Consider the following 12,412-nt stretch of genomic DNA (forward strand, 5'->3'; position numbering starts at 1 on the left):
AGGTATCGTTTGCAATCACAATAAATAAAGTACAGTAAAAACATTTAAGTATGTCGGAATAAATTTAAGGGACTGATGTTTTATTATGGCCAATTGTATGTTGTCCTACCTAGACCCGGGTGCGGCGAAAACCACTAAACAGTACCATCCAAATTTTGTAATATAGAAAAAATTTGTATATATTGAAATATTATAAGTCTTAGTAATTTCTTTAAGTCATACGAGTGTGGAACCACGGGCACAGCTAGTATAGTTATATATGTAAGTAATAATATATAATGCGTTGGAGAAATCGCTAAATTCTATTTGTGAGGGTGTGTGTGGAACATTTTACATAAAGCCTCTTTTGGAAATTACAAGAAAACCTCTTGATCTCATTACCTTACAAAAACCATGTGAATGAACTCAATAAGGATATTACGATACTATATGATAAATTTGAAGTCCTTTTCGAGCTTTGATGTACATAAGAAAAATATCTATGACGATTTTCTTGCTGGTAGTCATGGATTCTTAATGATTAATTAAATACGGCCGATGACGATTCATTAGTACTCAGAAAAACTTACAATATAATACAATACAATTTTATTAGTGTACGTTGATTTTTGGTTTTAAAACACAATTAAAAACGACATTACACATTTTTACATAAAAATTGAAATAACGAAATTTAATTCCAAAAATTCAACTTCCAAAGTCACTTCTTCGTTAGAGTCTCCGTTACTCGTCTGCACCCAAAATGGATACTAATCCATATATTTTATATTTTTAGTTTCAGCCGTTTCGGCCGGCCGGTGTGAGAAAAACCAGTACGTTTCTATATATCATTCTATTGATAAATAAGTAAACTTATCATGTAATTTGAAATGAATAAATAAGATCCGGTGTCGCTTAACATCCACGCCCGTGTCCTTTGTAAATAATACCTAGTTTTTGTAATTTATTTATGTGATGATAATCATATGAAAATGTAATCGGTACTTCCAACAAATAACTTGAACATATGAATATAATTATTTACATCTAAACTACTTTGCATATAACAATATGCTATTAGTCGTGTACAATTTTGGCACCTGGTGAAATTCAGTTACTAATAAAGTAAGCAATGCTATTATTAAATGTCCAATATTTCCGTTCGAGAACGCTTCGGTTGTTTCGGTTCTTGTATTATATACATTGAAGCCCTCGATATTTGCTGCAGGTTTCAATACATAATTTGATTTAGTTATATTTTATTAAATGATAGCACGAATCATCGCACGAATTATTACATTTTAATAATGAACTACCGATTAGATGTGCCGATGCAGCTTTAATATATTTAATTGATTAAACTAAATGATAACGGGGTGCACGGTTAATGAAAAATGTATCTTTCTTGCATTATAATTCATAAAACTAGAAGATTGATGTTTTTAATGACACATCAAATACAAAGCAAGTAGGCTTTGTATTTGATGTGTCATTAAAAACATCAATGTGTCATTAAAAACATCAATCTTGCAAGCAAGTATGCTTTGTATTTGATGTGTTCGGAACTCAAGCCACGAAGAAAGGTGAAGAAACCATTACTACTAGACGCTTATTGGAGCAATAACGGTTTAGGTGGTCGTGTTTACACCTTGTCGTAGTTTTTAAATCTACAAAATACGTGTTACTTTGTTTAACTCGCGCGCCGAACTCGGTTGAGAGTTCTCGGAGTATAATCGCTACCATATCTTCTATTTTGCATTTACTTTTACATTCTTAATTAATTCACTTACTCGCTCGGGGATCTATTTGTGAAACACTTTGTTGGAAGTATTAATAGTTATATTTGTGTCGTTTGCAGTGACTATACAAAGGATGATTCTCATACAACAAAGTTAAAATTAGGTATCAAAGTGCTTTTGTCGGTACTTTCAATTATGTATGGTATTTTGCTCCGCTTGTATGGAATTATTTATTGCGAGCTTTGCTTGTGAAACGCTGGACTCTGACTTGAAATGGAAATCACGTCCCCGGATGGAAAACGTAAAATCTCACAATATGTCAATTTTATGACGATTAATATATCATTTACATAATAGCAGAACGTTTAACAAACCAAAACAAATCAATTAGCAAGCCGTGAACATAGTCTTAGTAGGAGATATATAGCGGAATCGTTTAATTTTTTTCAAAGTTCGTTTGTAATTATTATTTGTTTATACAATTTTCTTTCTGAGACATATATAAATAAGAACAAATGCTATAATATGCACGTGGCTGTAGCTTCACATACAACAGTTGCCGTTCACTTGATGAAGTGGCAAAACCTCTAAAGGACGAGGTCGGAAAGCCAGTTTCAAGTAAAGGCTGCAGTTCATTAAAATTATCAATTTCTCTGTTATTTTGCAAAGGAGCCTCTTGTAGTCTGTTTGTCCTAGCTTGTGACCGCTTCATATTCAACTTGCATGGCTGCTGATTGCGTAGCCGGAGGTTGATAACGTTCCGTAAAACAAGACCGGTCAATATTTACTAGTTAACAGTGGGCGAAGATTTCCGCTTCCAGTAATCGCAGAGGCACCTACCGATTTACCTTATTTAGTTGGTTTAAAAACTTGTTAATAAAAATTAAGCACACGACGCTTCGGTGTATACATAGAAACGGTTAGAAGTCATGTCAATAATAAATTGATGTCACTATTTAGGGCTGTACACACCTGCATTACCAAGCGAAGCGGAAGCGTGTCCAAAGCGGTACCATCTGTCAAACTATTAAGCGACAGCGTTCTGTTATTGATGTCTCACTTATCGTTAGCAGCAGATGTGGCCGTAGCGTGTATTGTTATCGACTCCACATTCCGATGGATCCAATTATTCTCGGTCGACGTGTTCAGTCGCCACTACATAATGTAATGCATTTTCGTTTTTAATATTTTATTAGCAATCATCAGATCTTAATTCGCGTTAACGACAAAGTGTCAACACTGACATTTTAAATTTAAAAATAAATAAATAAGAAAATTAATATTTAAAATGATCGTTGTTTACGGAGTGGACGAATAATAATAGTTTATAATAAACTATTATTTTTATTGTTATTATCAAATGTCAATTCATCAATTTCATAGAAATTAAATAAAAAAGACAAACGAATATTTCCAGTTGGAGATGAAATAAAACTCGTTACCCCTAAGCAAGAGCATTCAATATTCGTATCGTAGTTGTAATACTACGGATAGTAATGACACCGCTGATGCAAGAAATATTCGATATGTCCGTTCAGCTCACTCGCTGATGTTTCTGCGGCCAGCCGATCAACTAACAAAACCCCAACGACACCGCTGTTAAAAATTGTCTTTAGACATTATTCACTCGTACGAAGGTAGCATTGTTACTTTAAGAAACATTTGGTTATGTTTAGTTATTCCTGTAGGCTGGCATGATCACAAAAAAAACATTCTGCGAGATAGGAAACTGTTTGCTAGTAGAGATTAAGCATTCGAAAAGTTCGTTAGCGATTAATTGGTCGAGCAATAAGACTGCAGTTAACGACGCAAGTATCTCGGTGGCTACTCTTGGAGCTGTTACCACTTTATAACCTTAACGGACAAACATCGCACAAGCAAATCTACTTTAAACATAAGCCTCGTTTTGTAAAGTGTGTATATATAATACGAATTAGATTTTTGGACGCTTTTTGGCATCCCTCATGAAAGTTGATTTTGGTAGAACTGGTTCTACCAAATCAACTTTCGTCTTGGCTGCTACTGAGAATTTCAGTATTCAGGAGCCTGAGACCAGGCGTCCCAGATAAAGTTCCTCTTAGGAAAGAGCGTTTGCGTTCAAAGATTTACCATTTTCTAAAAACGAATGATTATGCTTCAGATAAAATGAAATAGCAATATTTTTTATTGAATTGAGTATGACGCAATAACAACTATAATTAACTCGTTAGCGTGTAATCCTGCAAAGAAACTGTTTTTTTGCAGATTTTAATAAAATGCTACGTAAACAACGGCAACCAATTAATATAATGAATTTCTTGAAACAAAAGATGTTGGCTCTCCTTAGGCACTATTAGTGGCCTTTTTTATTTATATTTTACTGGTAAGTTATCTTCCAGGACTTTACACTGGCAATTTTATTATATTAATGTAATGTGATTTCATTGTCTTAACAACATTACTTTAAATTACCAATTGCGTCTCAAATTAAAAAAGTGTTTTGTAGCGAAGTATTTAATAAAAATAGCGCGAATTGAGTTATAAGTCCGTCTGGGGGCATACTGTCGGCTTCGATGATAACATTACGAGTCTATGGTAAGAGGGGACCACTTACATTAAAGCTTGAGTTTGTCAGTCTCACTAAAAGATTTACAATACTGAAACAGATTAAGACCCTTTTTAAAATCAAATACGCCCCGTATCCACTTATTTCAGTTTCCTCGGCGCCTACTTTCTTACAATAGCAAGAGTATATAGATAACATCGATTAACTGGACGCGCTGTGATAAAAATAACGTAAAGTGGAGATAGTTTGCTCGCTAATCGAGATCGGTGCCTACCGCAAATATAGTGATACTAAATGTTTGACTGAACTTTTAATTAGCTGGATTACCGTTGCGCTCCAGCAACTCCGAGACGATAATGCCGCGTGAGTATTTCTAACACTTTAAACGAAGCAAGAACATTATAAATAATTTAATTAAAATAAAACTTGTTATATAGGCGGAAGTCGAAATTAATATAATAAATTAGATATTATGAAAAAGTCGGCGTTGCAGGTTGGTATATAAATAACTTTACCGATCCATTTATGTACATACATATATGTAACACGTCTAGCCATATTTCTTTATTTTTCGTTTCTTTATGCATCGACGCATTTCGTATCCTTTGTACTTATTTTAAATACGATTGCGCTCGTTTTGTCGATTAGATATTATTCCTAATTAAAGTTTTTAAATCTCTCCCCTTTAATCCTGAGTCACACAGGCCACTCATTATTATTGTCTGCAAAGTTTTTTGTTTTTACCAATTTCTATCACCGATTAAAGCCTAACCTAAGCCCAAATAAAAATACTAAGCCCAACCAATTTTTAGGAAACTTATCATACAACATCTTAAAACTCCAAGAAGTTTTAATTAAACGACTACTTTTTATTTTAACATCAAAACCATTTCATAAAGGAGCGTAAAAGCACTCTACCCACACCAATTGAAATACGTCATAACTGTTTATATAAAGATTCCTTTTAAAAAAATAAACAAGTAAATTAGTCTAAATATAGGCGTTATTAGTTTCAAAGCCAATCTGCGTCTGTGCAAAACTCGTCAGCTGTGCCCCCATGGCCACATGTCCACGTGTCGTCAGCAGCTACAAGCTAAATAACTAACTACCTCGCCGTGCGGATCTGATTTACGATTAATTATTACCAAGGCTCGATCATAATATTGAAACGTTTACGGGAATAGATTGTTTACTTATAGAGCATCACAAAAATAAGAAAACAGTAGCTCAATATTTTGAGATACTTCATTTAATCCTATTCCGAAGCCCAACCATTGTATTCATAAACTAAGATATATTTTGTAACCTATAGCGATGGACACTAAACACTAACCGTATCCGTGCGCCTGGAGGACAGAACTCCGAGTTGAGCGGGCGACTGGAAAACGCGTCGCGACGCCCGCCGCCGGCAGCGCTCACAGAACCGTGTTCTATTGCGTACACGTCATCGCTAACCCGCGTATTATTCTATTGAACGAATCAAATATGTAAATATGCGCTCCTGCTAACCAGCACTAAGTTCCCTTACATGCGATACTCGGATACATTATTTCCTCTCGTCGGCGTTACCACTTTAAAATATACGCTCTAACATACGTGATCTCTAGAAGTTTAACCGGCATTGTTCCACGGTCTACATAGCGGTAACATGGCACATGATATCCACCCGACACATCAAACCCTTTTCAGTGTTCTTTGATTGGTGCCGCTCATGGTCGATTGGAAACTGAAGCACAATCTTGCCGTGCGTGGCTTCGCAACGGCGCGAACCGTGTGAACGGTTATTGTGGGCTAAGTGGCTGGTGTATGAATGTTAATAGCCCTCATTAAGTTATAATTAACTGATGCAAAATGTGAGCATTCATGTCAACAATTATGCTATTTCGGTGTGGCTTGATGTTATTTCCTTGGTTGCGTCATCCCGCTTTATGTTATCCTACGAGTTACAGTCGAGTTGCTATCAGCCTATGTTTAAATATGAACAGCTGGCTTATTTGTTAAAAATATATATCGTTATAAAATTTCAATCGGACATTGAAATTTTTTTTTTCTGTACAACATATGCTACGACTACATACGGAATTTAATTTTCATGTCACTAATAATATGTACATACGTTCCCTACTTGTACACACACACACACACACACACACACACACACACACACACACACACACACACACACACACACACAATATATATATATATATTGAATATCAGTCGTATTTACAATGGGCCGTTAAATAAAAATAAGAAACAGCGGACACTAGTGTTTCGATAAACGGTTCGTCTATCAGCGTTAGCACAAAGCTATAGTGCTGAAAATAAACATAGCGTTTCTATAAAAAAGAAAATATCTCGAGTCGCGTTGAGCTCGTAATGCGATAATAGCGATGTAGATGCCGTTCGTATAATTTGACGTGGGCAAGAGAAATGCAACATTCAATATTCTCTTTTAAAACAATACTTTTTGTTTGTCATCGTTTGAGACGCCCGGAACAATATCCTAACTTATTTAATTCCTTTGAAGGTATTTCCGGTATTGCGAGCAGCGGAACACGGACATTCTCAGCGTGAGTATTGCACCACAACTACTAAATCGCACACTTACACGCAGCGACAATAACAATACATTCAGACTTAACATAAGGAGCGCGCCTCTCCAAGACGGCCACAACGTGCGTTTTTAACGTACAGTATCAATATTCTTAGAATATAACTTTATATTACTCAAAACAGATTATAGTATAGACAATAATATTTATAACATTAAAAATTTAACCGAAAGAAAAAAGAAGACACATGAATGTTTTTTTTTTATAGAGTAGGAAGGCGGACGAGCATATGGGCCACCTGATGGTAAGTGGTCACCAACGCCCCTAGACATTGGCATTGTAAGAAATGTCAACCATCGCTCACATAGCCAATGCGCCACCAACCTTGGGAACTAAGATTTTATGTCCCTCGTGCCTGTAATTACACTGGCTCACTCATCCTTCAACCCGGAACACAACAATATCAAGTACTGGTAGAATATCTGATGAGTGGGTGGTACCTACCCAGACGAGCGTGCACAAAGTCCTTCCACCAGTATGAGATTTATTTAAATTTAATACTTATTAAGTACATGAAAACTCAGTGGTGCTCGACTACCGATTGAACTCACGATACTCGTTATAAGCCACGCGTTCTATCTGAGCGTTTACTGGGCTACTCGGCGATCATAACTGACGTGGGTAGTTTAAGATTATTAGGAATAAAAAAGTACTAGAACACTGTAATCGCGGATTAAAGCTTTCCTATTCTTTGCAGGAGTTTGTTTGTTTTAGCGATATTTATTAAAGAAAATTTATCGTTCTTACTACCGTCGGTTTTTTTTATAAAATATTATTATTGTTATCACCATTTTAATTTAGTTCGTATGTCAGTAATATATACCGAGGTCGATAGCTCAGTCGTATTAAACATCTGATAAAGAAGTTTTTTAAACGAATTTGTCTCGTATGATGTATCGAGTCGCACCTACGGCGTCTTTGCGTAAGAAACATTTTATTATTAATTGGCATATTTAGTTTTCTTCTTCCGAATATATTATCGTTAAATTGCATTTACACTTTTGCTCCAATATTTAAATTTTAATATTTCAATGGAGATGTGTAAAAGAAATCTATTTTACTTGCAGATAACGTAATCCAAAACGTTGAGTTTTTTAAAATGTTTTAATCACGATCTTAGTTCTATTGTTAGTTCTTTACCCGAATTTATCTTGGTCGACATCGCTTCAGCCTCGCCCCGGCCCTCGAACCTGTTACTGTCTAACCTGTACTAATATATGTACTCACCAAGACTGCTACCTCCCCGTTGCCGTGTATTTCACATTCAGCTGATGGACTTACCTGGCTTAGGGTAGGCCGGCGATGTACTGTAGTAGTAGCAGTAGATGCCGAAGGCTATCGCGATCAGCAGCAACGCCAGCACGCGGGTGGAGAACGGCCGACAACGCAGGATGCGGAGCACGCGCATCTTGCTGTACATAAATAACATAATGTTCTTGAGATCATAAAAATATTTAAGTAACTGAAACGTTTAATTAACTACAGATATATAAAAAATAAATTTAATAAAAAGATTAAGTTACAATAGTTTGAATATAAATAAAAGCCATAACGCCACAAGAAGCACAGCCGTAGGGGTTCAGCTGTAACTAATCTGTTTCAATTATTTCGTGAGTGCCCAATGCAAGCAAATTTGTGCACGTCAACTCTGCAGGGGCAATTAATATTTCGCAATAAAATATCGCAATGCCAACTTAATAAATAAAAAATATATAACATGCATCATTATAGAACAGAAATAATCTTTGTATTATTATTAATTCTAAATATGACTAATTAATGCCACTTTACTAAAATAACTTTCATATTGTTATTTCAAGAGTTCTAACAGCAATGCTATGACTGAAAAAAACTTGAATATTTTTAATGGAGACTACACAAACATTACTCTAGAGGATGACACTCATACACCGCAATGATCTTAGCAAAATGGTTTTGTTATTTAGATTTTTTAATAATGAAATATATTTGAAAGATGAATGATCTCTGAAGTCCTGTTTTGAGGGGAATGATATTGTGACTAGTGAAATATCCCTGGGAATGTATTTTATTGGACCCTCCGTTCAATTGTATATAATAGTTAACCAATTTACTTTTATCCCAAAAGACCAGTCTTGCTACATTAGTTAAAGAGAAACATCAGTCACTGACTTTTACTGTAGCATAGATAGAAGATGTTGTTGTTGATGGTCTTGTTTAAATAAATAATAGAAAAATAAAGGTAATATAGTTTATAAAACTATATTACCTTTTATTTTATATTACTATATTATCCTTTATTAATTTTGTCATGACATTTTCGGCCTAATCTTTAATTGACTTGAAAACACATTGTTTGTTCTTTCATTTAAGGATAATACAATTTAAGTAAATTGTAAGTTTTTGTTTTTATACAGTTTTGTATTTTCGTAATTATGATTAGACAATTTGGTCACAAAATTTTAATGTAGGATGTGTAATTAATATTTTCGTTATTTATTTCTGTTGTGCTAATATAAACATTTAATAAAAGTTATGTAAAACATATTTTAAAGAAAGTTTAGTTCATAACTTTTTGTTAAGAATCGAACTGTTTTATTAACAAATCAAAATATAAAAACCACGTATTTTTATAAAATAGTTATCTAAGTCACATTAAATAATGTTATTATACCGGGAAAGTTAAACGAACGAAATAGACACTCGCAATTATAGAACTTTAATAAATTAGGTTCAATTGTTAATTAATACTTTCGCTGTGCATAGTTTTAAATAAACATTAACATAAAAAAAGTTTCAAATAGGTATATGAAAGCAAATGACAACACTTCAACTTAAAAAAACACCGCGTAACTCTTAGTCCAAAAGTTGTAAACATCTAAACAACTAAAGCCCGCACTGATAAAATAAATTAATACTCACTTTAAATAAATTGTCTATAAGATTTAAACGTTTGTTAGCATTTTAAAAAAAAATCTAATGTTAAAACATTAATAAAGTATTTTCGATAAATTACGATAGTGTTCTTGACCGCGGGTCAGTTCTACACTCGAAGAGGATAAGTTAGGCAATATTCACTGTCATACTAAATTGGTAGACACATTCTGTAGTGTTGCCATACTTATTTAACTGTCCTACTACGCCCTACCAAGCACAATCTCAAAATAATACGTTATTCTTAAAACTTAATATATTGAATATATTTCCAAAGTAGTTTTATTAATATTATTTTATATATATTTAATGCACCAAAATATTTCCAATCCAATGATTTTTTTATAAATTTAGTTTAGTAGAATTGTCAAAAACTATACTATTCTATTTACTTGCAACTCCGTTCACATTGGTGCGTTCCGAACAACCTACAGTGTGTTTGTGACGTTTGAGATTTTTAACATATTCTATAAATAATCAAAATAAAATATTTTCATTATTATTATGTCTATTGTAATTATAAATATGTGTTTAAGTATTAATTGGCTTTTTAAGAAATTTACTATAATTATCCCAATAATACAACCGAAACATTATCAGAACGTCTCTTGCTTGCAGCTTTACTTTTATTTTATTTAACTAAGTTACTTTACTTTTTTTATAAGTTAATTTAAATGAAAACTAAAAAATATATATCTTCAAACGTGTAATGTTTTACTGATATATTCCATAAGAATTATTATAAATATTTCCTATGAATTGATTAAACATTAATTTGATGATTAAATATTAATTTGCATGGAACCAAAATAAAAATAAATAATTTTCAGATTACACTATAAGCAATTAAAATTAAAATATTTAAGAATATCTATATAACATTTAACTTTTATAATTAAATACAAAAGAATAACTTTCAAAATCAGCGCAATTTAATAAAGTTTCAAAAATATCCGCTCAATAGGGCGCTACTAGTATTGTCATATATCAAAATAATTAAAGTATATATTTGAGACAAATCAAATATGTACAAAATATGTATATATACAAAATGTTTCATGTTTATTATAGCGTTAAAACTTTAATATACTAAGATTATGCTGACACGTTACGCCATCTAACGAAAATATTAGGAATTAAATGTTATCCGAATAGACAACACTGTCAGATAAAGTAATTATTATATGTTTGTATATAAATATTTGTGTATTTTAAAATCACTTTATGAGATTAGATAAATAGATTTGTTGCATTTTTATTATTTGATATAATTTCTATCAAATGATAATTATTTTGTGAAATAAAAATATGTCGTGGGTATCACGTCTCCTTCGATGATACATGTGCGTAGCTGTTGTCATTTACAATATAAATATATGTTATTTTTATATTGGTTAATCCTAATCCTAACTATTATGTATTACAAACCCAAATGCAAGTTTGATTTTTTTTGTCACGCTTTCACGTCTTAGCTCCTTAAACCGTTCGTCATAAAATTTTGCATACCTACCAGTTTGCAAAATTTGTATATGATTAGCTCATGAAGCGGACATTATTAATATCGATAATAATGTCATTAAAAACATTAAGGGCCGCGTCTGCCACCATGGTAGCGATGCCAATTGTCAATTTACAGCGATTTGAATTTGTATAATTTTGAAAACGACAAAATCGCTTTGACATTTTTGTAGTATTCTAATTATTATTATTTTTATTTTTCTAGTTACGTATGTTCAGAAATTAAAGAATTGGTGAAAAATTGTCATACCTAAGTACCTGCTCATAACATGGTATGTATGGTACAAGAAACAAATATAAACCTATTACTCTTGTTACCCAGGATTGTTAAGCAAGTTATTTTAATTATAAAATATTTAAATGAATATGAAAAATAGTCTGGCGTGGAAGCCATTGCATCCCAAACACACCTTAGGGCTAGGTAGCTAGGATAAGCGTCGGTATATGAAATGCACATGTTTTATAGCGATAACATATAAAATTTAGATCAATACGAATCAATTGAGTGCACTTAATTAAAATTCTATGTTACAGCGCTTCGATTTTCTAAAAATATAAAAAGGCTACTAAATTTTTTGTTTGCGTCTGCTTCAGAGGTCGAAGTAAGCAAAAGTGCAGTAAGTTTAGGTATTATAATATGTAAGTCTTAAGTGTATCATTTGTTAGTAGTTCGATGATTGTGCTGATGATGAAGTCCTTTCGACGGAAGACCAACGCATGAAGTACTATATATTAATTATACATAAGCTAGTGGTCTCTTTATTATTCAATGAGAAGGTAAATCCGATACGGCCGGACAAAGGCGCACAAGGTACCGGTTTGTAAAGTCTCACAGCTGAGCTTGACACACAGATTTGGTGCTTATTTAATTGGCATTGTAAAAACAGACAAATTTCAAGCTCCAGGCTGCTACTGAAAATTTTTTTAGAGAATATTTCTATAACTCTTTATTGGCCCGACTAGGAATTTCCCAGACCATCGTGCTTTGCAGCGCTATCGCTATATATACACGCTATCCAATACACCAAAGAAGCAGACAGTGACAGTAAACGTGATATAGAGGTCAACTGGATGAGAATTATGTCATAGAGTCGTTGTCATGT

The 12,412-nt window shown here is 33.1% G+C and overlaps 1 protein-coding gene across 1 annotated transcript in view; it reads right to left on the reverse strand.

Annotated features, from left to right (window-relative positions):
• Positions 1 to 9,899, reverse strand: part of LOC126780189 (alpha-mannosidase 2) — a 91,799-nt gene extending 81,900 nt beyond the window's left edge. The window contains exons 1-2 of the mRNA XM_050504434.1: positions 9,780 to 9,899; positions 8,160 to 8,290 (exon numbers count right to left, since the gene is read on the reverse strand). Coding sequence (XP_050360391.1) covers positions 8,160 to 8,286 — 127 coding nt within the window. The 5' untranslated portion in view covers positions 8,287 to 8,290; positions 9,780 to 9,899. The remainder of the gene's footprint in view (positions 1 to 8,159; positions 8,291 to 9,779) is intronic.
• Between the last annotated feature and the right edge of the window lie 2,513 nt (positions 9,900 to 12,412).

This window comes from Nymphalis io, chromosome Z (assembly GCF_905147045.1).
Source record: "Nymphalis io chromosome Z, ilAglIoxx1.1, whole genome shotgun sequence".
Classification (NCBI taxonomy): Eukaryota; Metazoa; Arthropoda; class Insecta; order Lepidoptera; family Nymphalidae; genus Nymphalis; species Nymphalis io.